This window comes from Maylandia zebra, linkage group LG18 (genome assembly GCF_041146795.1).
Source record: "Maylandia zebra isolate NMK-2024a linkage group LG18, Mzebra_GT3a, whole genome shotgun sequence".
Lineage (NCBI taxonomy): Eukaryota > Metazoa > Chordata > Actinopteri > Cichliformes > Cichlidae > Maylandia > Maylandia zebra.
In genome coordinates, this window is record NC_135184.1 from 35887807 (window position 1) to 35898465 (window position 10659).

The following is a 10659-nucleotide window of genomic DNA, read 5'->3' on the forward strand; positions in this document are numbered from 1 at the left end:
CCAGGTGGGGATAAGCCTGGGCTCTGTACGCATTCGCCATGTTGGTGTACACCTGGTCCAACGTTCTATCTCCTCTGGTAGCACACTTCACATTACGGTGGAAATTGTGAAGTACAGATTTCAGGTCCGCGTGGTTAAAATCCCCAGCCGCAATAAAGACACTGTCCGGGTGTGCTACCAGGCTGTTATTGATGCTGCTGCTCAATTGTGCTAACGCTAGCTTAGCATTAGCATCTGGTGGAATGTAAACAGCGCAGATGTAAACGGCAGAAAATTCCCGAGGGAGATAGAATGGACGGCACTTTAACACCAACAGTTCTACCTCTGTACTGCACAGTTTTTCCGTTACCGTGACGTTCGTGCACCAAAGGTTGTTAATATAGATGCACAGCCCCCCGCCAGTCTTCTTACCCGAGTCCGCAGACCTGTCGGCTCGATAGGCGGTGCGGCCTGCTAGATCGATAGCCGCATCGGGAACGGCGCTGTCCAGCCAGGTTTCAGTGAAAATCATGCACGAACAGTTATTAAAAGTCCGTCAAGTGGCGATCTGCAGTCGTATTTCATCCAGTTTGTAACGGATTGAACGGGCGTTGGAGAGGAATATGATCGGGAGTGGTGGTTTAAACGGACTAGTCTTTAGCCGTGCCCACAGGCCTCCCCGCTTGCCTCTCTTCTGCCTCCGCTCGCAACGTCTCCTCCTGCGGCTTGCTGTTGCGGGTAGCCCCGGGGGTTGCTTAACGATCTCCGGGGGGATGAGATACTCGGATGTTAGTTGAAGATCTCCACGGCTTAGTTGTAGTAGATCATCTCTGTTGTATTGAAGTAACCCCAGACTGTGTGAAATAATACACAGTACCACCAAAAGTACAAAAGTGTAGGAGCTCCGGGCCGCTGCGTCTGTGCGCGCCGCCATCTTAAATCTTTAGACCGTCCCATACAGACAAACTTGCCGTTTATTTTGCAAATAGAGCTCAACACTGCCCCTAGCGTCCTGGAGCACTTCCGTTGTGTTTTTGAGTTTGCATGTGTTTTTGAGTTTGTACGTGCTTTGTCTCTAGGGGCCACCGTAGTTTAGCACTACCATAGAGAAACGGTTTAGGCCGTTTAGCTAAACAATCCCAGGCTCCCGCGCGGGAATCTACCAGCAATTCTTATGTGCCATGACTACTAAGCAGTTACCACAAATTTTGCAGATATGCCAATAATCATTCAACCATGAAAGGTTTTTATTTACAGACAGAACAGTTTGTTATACCTGGAGTAAAAAACACTTTTATCACAAATGTTGTCAATGTTCTTTCAAATTGTGTCTCGTTATTGTTCTCCTGCATCCTGCTGTCTAAACCCAGCAGCAAGATTATAACCTGGAATGTCTTTGTTTGTGTTTGGAATCAATTTTGTTTAATATAATTGTTTATTTTTTCACTGCATGTCAAGATGCAGAAGAAAGTTGCGCCATATCCAGGGAAAATCTCTGTGGCGTTCCACAAGGGGCCACTTGGATACCTTCTCCAGGACTCGTCAAAAGAAGCTCGAAGGATTAAAAATGACCCCAAGCTTCAGGACAAGTCTGCACCTGTGAGGGAGGACGATGCTCTGACTGTCATCTATCAGAGAGGAGGGGATGCCTCTGACATGAAGGAAGTGCAGGGAGAGTACATCCTGCAGTTTGGAAAATATAAAGGGAAATCTTTCCGGTGGCTTCTGGAGAATGATGTCGGGGACACCATGTACCTGATCAAAGATCTCCAGAAGCAAGAGGCTGCAGGGACCTCTGTGGAAGAAGGGCATGGCAAGGAGAGCTTGCATTCATTTGTACAGTAAGCCCTCAGCTTTGCAGAGATAAAAACTCTTCTGAGCTACGAGACCAGCAGAGTAAGTGTTGCTGCAGAAGCCTCTGAGGATGATCAGCTGGTTGGCTTTGGCTCACGAGCCAAGAGCACCTGGAAGGAGATTTGGGACGGCAGAGGTGACGGCTATGCAGACCTTATCATGAGGAAGAGCTGCAGTCAAGGAACACGGCTGCATGAGCTGCAGCAGTGCCTGCGGAAGAAGTAGCAGTCTGCGCCTGCTACTACAAACGCCCCAACTAAACAACCTCTTGGTAAGTTGTTTTAATAATATTTTAATAACATTGTTGACATGAAATATAAATTCAGTACATATTTGTCTAATTGTTGCCTCCATCACAGGGATGGATGAGGATGAAAACCTGGAGGACACAATGCCGAGCATCTCACCTGTAAAAGTACACATGCAGAGCTGTAAGTACTGCGTTATTACTACATGTCAGACGTGATAATGGCTAAGTCTGTTTCTGTCTCATATGCCTCTGTCTCTGCATAACTAGTCACTGTGGCAGCAGCAGCAGGGTCCACACCCAGAGGATCTTCAGGAGCAAACAGGTTTTCAAATGAAAGGTTTCAGAACTGGAGTACAATTGTTTTCTCTGCAAAGCTGAGCCTGAACTTGAACTTTTATATATTGTCTTGTTCTTGTTTTTGTGTGTTCTGGCCACGTTCCAGTGATGTTCCTCTAATAGCATGGTTGTATGCTGGCTGTATGGTGGAAGAAAACAGTAAATAAGGGAGAAACAGCTGATTTTGTATATAAGACAGTTTTGTTCTAGTTGTGAATGTTTCTTTTGTTTCTATAAATATAAACTGATTGTAAATATAAAAGTGTAAATAAATCGTTTTCTGCAAAAATATCAACACAGTTTTCTTCTTAGAGTTCACCTATATGTTTCTATATCTGTGTGTGCTCCCCATCAGGTAATCAGTTTAAATAAGTTGTGAGCGCTGCCCTGAAAGCTTACATATTATTTCTAAATCACTTCATGTAATGATAACAAGTCATCCTAGAGCAGTCTCACAGCTTTTATCTTCATAATCTTTCTGTTTTCATTTATATTATTAGAAACATGACTGCTGTCTTTTATCTGTGTGACTGTACAGCCTGTGTCAGACATGACCCCCACACAATGTCTGACGTTATCTTTAATACATGCAGCACAGCTGGAGCTGCAGACACTTTCTCACTTCTGGTGATAATATATTTGATGTAGGTATTGTTGCTTGCTAGCTTGAAGCTTATCTACAAAAGTAATTCAATAAGGAGAGATCACGTGGAAAAACTCAACATGATTTATTGAGATACAGAAATAAATGTAACTGTTTGGCAGTTATGAGCCATCATAGCAGAAAGAATCCCAGCAGTGACAGGATGTTGCACAACCACCACCCCAGAGTCAACATGCTGATAGTAATGAAGATGAAGATGGAGGCTGGGACAGGGCTCTGAGTGACCACGGTGAGGAGGAGAAAGGAGAGGAGGCGGGCTGCATGGCTGCAGATCTGAAATGCAGAAGAGCAACCGATTTAAAGCATGCAGAGTGGAGGCTGGCAAGAGCATGACTGGAATAAAGCAACGATGTCAGTACTGAGTTTGTGCTGGAAAATGAATAGACATAAACTAACAGCCACCAGGAAGCAGACAGATGATTTATCACAGACATGCCTTATTGAAATTATGTATAAGCTTCATGTTCTATGTCATCAGAATGTATCTGTATTATAGTTTTAGCTTTAGTCTTTGTATTAAAAGTTGGATGTCTCCATAATTGTAGACTATATGTCTGCTATGTATCATCTCAAGACTGTGATGATACAGTTTAGTCTGAGTTATGCACTTTGTGACAGTATAGGTGCAGAAAAATTGCTCCACAGGCCATAACACTATATAATATAAATAAAATGATAATGAACTAAAAATTAAAAAATAAATGTTATCCACAATAAGTAGATTGAAAATGGTGTTTAACTTTTGATAATGTAACACAACCTTTGTCCCAACCAGGACTCGAACCCGCGCTCAGACAGTTCAGTGTAAAAAACAATGTTTTTTTTTCCAATGCCTGAAAAGCTGCGATTTGATTGGCTGTTTCTCCGTTACACCTATACGTGATGGGCCCCCGCGGAGACAGGAAGTGTTTTTATGACTGAAACACTGAGGCTGTGTCCCAATTCAGGGTCTGCACGCTTGAAGTACACATTTTAAGTGCGATTATGTCACCGCCACGCGACGACGGCTGTCCCAATTTGAAGTGTACTTCAAATGCATACTCATATATACTCATATATATACATATATATATATAAATATATATATGTGTGTGTATATATATATATATATATATATATATGTGTGTCCCCTGCTCTGCATCATTAGAACATTAACAGACCAACAAATATAAGTGTCCCAACCAGACAATGATTTGGAGACTATAGAGGACGTATTTAACTTAACTACAGTAAGGATACAGCCAGGATTTTAGTTTAAGAGGCCCTGTTATACATATATGGTACAGTACTGTTTCATATACGTAGGTCAGTGTATGTGCAGGTAATCCATGTAGCTCAGTTCCTTATACTTTTGACTCAGTACAGTGTCAACAGAGGGGATTCCCTTATAGAGTCGCCTCAGTTATTTCTGATGTTTTGGTCATTAAATTCCCCAAATGATACCAAGCACATGGAATCCACAGTCTCAGCATCCCACAGCGTCCCACAGCATCCCACAGCGTCCCACAGTATCCCACAGTATCCCACAGCGTCCCACAGCGTCCCACAGTATCCCACAGTATCCCACAGTATCCCACAGCGTCCCACAGCGTCCCACAGCGTCCCACAGCATCCCACAGCGTCCCACAGCATCCCACAGCGTCCCACAGCGTCCCACAGCATCCCACAGCATCCCACAGCGTCCCACAGCATCCCACAGCGTCCCACAGCGTCCCACAGTATCCCACAGTATCCCACAGCGTCCCACAGCATCCCACAGCGTCCCACAGTATCCCACAGCGTCCCACAGCATCCCACAGCATCCCACAGCATCCCACAGCGTCCCACAGCGTCCCACAGCGTCCCACAGCAGTGTCAGGTGACTTTCAGTGAAGGTTATGACACAATGACAGTGTGATGATAACAAAGAGAAGCATGAGTCATTATCTCGTCATTACTTGGACTTTATTGTTGATTTTAGCACTTCACACTAGCATTAGCTGGTTTCCCTCCTTTGGAGTAAACTACCAATCAGACAGCACATCTGAGCTGCTGTCACACAGTCAGATACAGGAAAGCATGACAGCAACAACACGCTCAAAGCTGAACATCATTTGCATGTTAAGAATTTTACTGCAAGAAAGAAATAGTGCAAAGCTGAACATAGTGAGTTTGCTTTATGTATGATAAAGTCCTGTTGACAAATCCAGTGCATGAATGTGAATGACCTGTGAAATAAAGTGTGCGTGCCGTGTTCAGTCTGACGTGAAACATCAGAATCTCTGTCTTCATTTTACTGATTTCCTCTTTCATTGCCAGCATGTGTGCTCAGAGGCTTTCACAGTGCATTATAAGCACGTCGTGGCTTTGTGTCCCTCGCTCTGCATCATTAGAACATTAACAGACCAACAAATATAAGTTTGTCATACTTTATCGATGAAATCTGGGAGAATATAAATAACATCTGTAGCAGAAGCAGTGTGTCACTCTTGGTCTTGCAAGACAATTTTGCGTCCAGTTGTTAATTCTTGAACAATGTGCACCAATCTCTTACAAAAGATGTGGTTTGCTATGGTTCTCTGACCCAACCTGGTTACTAAAGTACTGAAAACGAGGAGACAACATTACAACAACGTGCCAAATAAGCTAGGTCCATCATGTGATCTGCCAAAGTTTAAGGCGTGGATTTTGGTACGACTTCTAAAGGTCTGTGTTTCCGCAACCAAGACGTTGCTTCAGGCCGTCTACATCCTGTGGTTCTGAACTTCGGATGGACAAATGGCAGCAGCCGTTTATCAGAAGCACCCAGACTGCTCTTGGCGATGGTCTGACTCAGTCCTCGGGCCACGACCTCCCCTGTAAGCGTTGTTTGGTGTTTGCACCTGCACGTGTCCTTTGCTTCCAGCAAAATGATTGTGACAGCGGGGCATTCAGCATCCAGCAGATGTTATATCTGCAATATGCAGCCGCAGTTTTTCACAGTTACCTGCCTGCTATACCCAAGAGACGTGATGATTTATGGTGTCGGCCCTGTTATCACAGAATGGGCCACGTGACCAGTTAAAGTGGTGACAAACTGTTGGCTCTGTCGAAACGAAAAGTAGTTATTGGGGCTAAAAAAGCATTTACAGCCTATTAACCCGAGAACGCTATCGCTGGGTGATTTACACCCGAGCAAATACATTTACATGATTTCTCTCTCCTGCAGCTGTTTGCGTGTCGAGGAGCCTGTGCCTTCACCAGGGAAGTCTCAAATGTCCCAGGAATGGGTGGACCAAAGACCAGCTTTCCAGAGTCATTCTTTTGTTTTAGGAGGGTTTTTCTTTCATTTTGTTAGACATGGCACAGTTGAAAGTAAAAGAAGACCACTCTAATTTGTCATGTGTTGTCATATTTTGATATATTTGATTACTTTTTATTGGTTATATTATATCGGGTAAAAATCACCCGGCATTAGCGATTGTGTTACTATTTATAGCGATAGTGTTCTAGGGTTAAACGTGCAAGAGAGCTGATGCAGTCTCCAGCGAGTCCATCATCAGCTGGGCTGATTCATGACCAGAACGTCCCAAGTGTGAAGTCAGTGAATCAGTGCTGGCCTGGTGCTGAACAACGTGAGGCTGAAGGGACTGTGGAGACATCAGCACATCACATTTTACATTGGTTTTATTATAATGTGCTTCTAGTAAGGACAAAAGCACAGACACCAACCTCCTGATCTGCGGAGCAGTGGTGGTAGAGGAACTTCGTCTCAGCGTCTTAGTAGAAGAAGGGGTGAGGTGGACTTTGGAGGGCTTCGGGGGAGGGAGGATGGAGCGGTGTGAAGTCTTGGACAGGTTTAACCTGACACAGAAAACAAGAACACCTCATATTTGTGTGTGTGTGTGATCCAAGAGCAAATAAAACTTGATCCTTCACAGAAACAAGCACAACGAACAACTTCTCCAAAAATCCTTCTGATTTCTACGCTCACTGCAGGAATCAACATCTGCACTCACACTCTGTACAAGAGACGAGATACAAACACGCTTCGACGTGTGGGAGGTACCTGATTTAACCTCCGTGGAAGCCCAGCTCTTGGTTGTGTCAGGTTAGCAGTTTGGTGATGTTAGTTTACAGGAGAAGCCGGAGGCACGTCGTGAGTTTGGTTCGTGGTCGTCCTTTGGTTTCTTTTTGCCGCAGCTCTCATATCCCCGATTTGTAACTATTTACTTTTTATAAGATGTTTCTTGAACTATGGCAGCTTCTTATATATCTGCTATATTTGTGCCGTGGATTCAGGGACCCAAACAAAAACTGTAGTGAGCAGAGGTATTATCTACTGATTGTGTGTCTGGCTGCAGCCAAGGATGGAGAGCAGAGGCAGCGGGCAGGCCAATCGAAACGCAGCTCAGGCCGCGGCTGCAGCAAAAACTTGGGCGTAGGAGGAGCGATTCTGGCAAAGCGTCAGGAGGGGAAGTGGTGCTCCACCAACACGGTGTACAGTAAAGATGGAGGCCTGCTGGCTCCAGCTGAGGACACCGTCAGGCAGTAGAAGGAATACTCTGACAACCTCCAGAACCTTAATCTCACTCATAACTAAAGTCGCCAAAAGACAACAACTTCTCCTGTTGCATTTAGGTTTCAGTTTAACCGAAGAACAAAGAAGGACACATGAGCTCGAGCAGGTTACACACAACATTCACGCTGCACAGATGAGAACACAGCAGGATTTCATGCAGTCCGGTCTGCCTGTTAGACAGCGTGCAAACAAAGCGTGCGTTCTTTGTAGCATTCGACAACAGTCACTTACGTACTTTCTGACATCCACAAAAACATATTGGTGTCTATTATCTCTCCTTGTTAATAGAAACTTTGTTTCCAGCGTTTGAGCTAATTCTCTACGTGTCTCTTGCACTGACCACAATAACCATCTATCATTAATTACATTACAGATGTTGGTACCTTGAGCAGGATGACGCTGATCTCGGTGGGCGTTTTCCCTTCAGTGCTCTCAGTTCGTCTCCCTGTGTCAGACTGACTTCTTTGCAGTTATTCTGCACAGACACAATTAGCAGCATGAAAACACAACATTGTGATCGGAACTCAGTAGCCTGTTTGAATTCTGCAGTAACCATTAAGAAAAGGTGCTATGAAGTCACACCGCTGACCTCATCCAAGCTATATGACTTGCAGAGCACGGTGTTGATTGACAGGTCATCCATGCTGGAAAGCAGCGAGGACACTGCCTCCTGTTTGCCTCCCTGCACAGAGTCAGAGCGGTGCTGCTGCTGCTGCAGCTGCTGCAGCTGCTGCTGCTGCTGCAGCTGCTGCTGCCGACTCAGTCTCTGTTGGACCAGCTTCTGTTTAGACCGATGCACGTCACCCTGAACCCACAAACTGTGCTGCTTCCTGCACACAAACATCAAACACACGCCACAAACTGACTGTGATATCACGTTTAGCAGGTACAACATTCAACATCCTGGTTTAGCGTGTAAGTAGACACACAAAGCTAGTAGCCATTAGCAACAGAGCGCTACTGTGGCGTAAGGAGGAAGTGTGCGTCCAGAGCTGAGGAGAGAAACCAGCTGCACACTGTGACTGCAGTCTGCAGCAGTATCACAGTTTCAGGCTTTTTTTAAATTCGATTCGATTCATCATCCACCAGTTTCCCACTGCTGCAGTCACCACCAGCTGCACATGGGCACCCTGGGGAATGCCCCACCCTGACCTCCACCTTTTGCTTCTCTTCTAACATTTCCAGCATGCTCCAACCATGACCTCAGCATGGAGAAACATCCTGTGTGCTAACAGCAATAGATGCCACAGCCTAAGGACAGACGGGCCTTGTTTGTCCAGCACATCTCACAGATGCTCAATGAGACTGAGATCTGCCGACGTTGAAGGCCAAGGTGACCCCTCAAACCCTTCCTGATCTACTTGTGCTTTGTGTGAAGACTCCAGCGACACTCGAAGTATTAGAGAACAGCTGTACTCAGTGGCCAACGCCTTTTGGGTCATTGCAAAATGTCAAACAGCTTGTGTTTAAATAAAAAAGACTGGAAACAGAAAAAGATCCAAGTGGACCAATCACACCTTCACAAACGCAATGACCCTGATGAAGGCCACTAACACGTTATGGTTCCCTGATACTCTGTGACTGGAGTCTTCACCTCGTCAGATCTTTGTCTTCTCCGTGCACCTTGGAGGTGAAGCTGCCGTCTGCTTGTGTTTTGTGACATTATCCTAATGAAGTGTTGCAGACGTGTCTGTGTGCACAGCATTACTCCTGTACTTTCATGAACGGACTACAGCTTAATGATTGTCTCCGACCGAGACCTTTGGAGTCACGGAAAGTGGACCGTTTGGTTTGAGCGGTCACAGCTGAGGCACAAACTCACTCTTCTAAGAAGTTTTGCTGTGGACCGATGATAGATCCAGGTCTGCAGACTCTGATCCAAGCAATCGCCTCGGCTGCAGTAAACCGGAAGTGCTTCATCAGGTAGCAGCCAATCAGAGTGCCCGTGCGGCCTAATCCAGCTGTAAATGGATGGAGTGTTTAAAGAGACAAAGTTAAGATAAAAGAAATAAATGACATCAATTAAACATAAAGACTTGCAGTCCTACCTTTACAGTGCACCGCCACTGCCCCGTCTGTACTTTCACACACATGCAGAAAGCGTCTGACGATGAGGTCAGAGGGCGTGGTCCCATCAAGGAAGAAGAGGTCGTGGTGCTCAAATCCTGCATCCTCAAACCGCCTGCCATCATACAACGTCCTGTTCAGACGAACCACGGTCGTTATGTCATTTTGGCAAAAGTATGAGAAGTATGCCTCGGGTGTGTGGAGGGGATAACCTGGAGACAGAGTCAACAACAGCTGAGTTACGTCATACGTTTCAATCAGCGAGCGTCTGTTTTTAATGCGAACGTAAAATAAGATTCAATGACGTAGTGTCAGCTGATTTATGTTGTAAGGTAAAGACGTTAAATACAGAGAAAACCCAACGATCGGACGGCCCCAAGCACCTGCTGACAGCGGGAAAGAAAAACTCCCTTTTAACAAGAACCAGGCTGAGGGAGGGGGAGCAATCTGGCTCATGTGGTCGGGGTGGGGGGAGGACAACAGGACAAGAGATGGACGAGAGCCAGAGGGGAATAATAACTACGTGCAAAGTGGTGTAAATACACAGAAAGTAAAAAGAGCTGAGGGATGGAGAAGCATGAGTGCATCATGGGAAACCCCGAGCCACTGCAGGGTTCAGGCTCGTCTAATCCAGCCGTAACAACACGACAGCACTAAGCAGGAAACAATGCACGCCGTCAGAAGACAGCAGGGTAAGGTTAGCTCTTCTCAGCTGCTTCAGGACGTGCAGGCACTGAGGGGCTGCACAGGCCTTCTGTCAGCCCAGCAACGTGAGCACTGGTGTTGGTTTGGAGGCATGCTTTTAGCTTTTAGCTTAGAGATTCTGACTCACCACGAGAATGAGGGCTACTGAACGCCAGAACTTTGCCCGGAACGATCCAGTTCATATCTCCATTTTCAACTCGCTAAAAGCACAAAAAGAAAGGAAAGACTGTGATAGAGGTTAGCCACATATCAGTTAAAACATGG

At 45.6% G+C, this 10659-nt stretch overlaps 1 protein-coding gene and 1 long non-coding RNA gene across 4 annotated transcripts in view; one reads left to right on the forward strand and one right to left on the reverse strand.

Moving 5' to 3' along the window:
• The first annotated feature begins 1426 nt into the window (after positions 1–1426).
• Positions 1427–2570, forward strand: LOC143413430 (uncharacterized). The gene is made up of 3 exons (XR_013094036.1): positions 1427–2104; positions 2193–2264; positions 2351–2570. It is a non-coding gene; the product is annotated as an uncharacterized LOC143413430 (long non-coding RNA).
• A 2435-nt stretch (positions 2571–5005) lies between these two features.
• LOC101484551 (dual specificity protein phosphatase CDC14AB) overlaps positions 5006–10659 on the reverse strand; it is a 15143-nt gene continuing 9489 nt past the window's right edge. For all 3 annotated transcript variants that reach the window (XM_024805995.2, XM_076876500.1, XM_076876501.1), the window contains 7 exons: positions 10523–10595; positions 9672–9902; positions 9446–9584; positions 8213–8453; positions 8007–8098; positions 6774–6905; positions 5006–6691 (listed from right to left, as the gene is read on the reverse strand). In XM_024805995.2, coding sequence (XP_024661763.2) covers positions 6643–6691; positions 6774–6905; positions 8007–8098; positions 8213–8453; positions 9446–9584; positions 9672–9902; positions 10523–10595 — 957 coding nt within the window. In that variant the 3' untranslated portion in view covers positions 5006–6642. The remainder of the gene's footprint in view (positions 6692–6773; positions 6906–8006; positions 8099–8212; positions 8454–9445; positions 9585–9671; positions 9903–10522; positions 10596–10659) is intronic.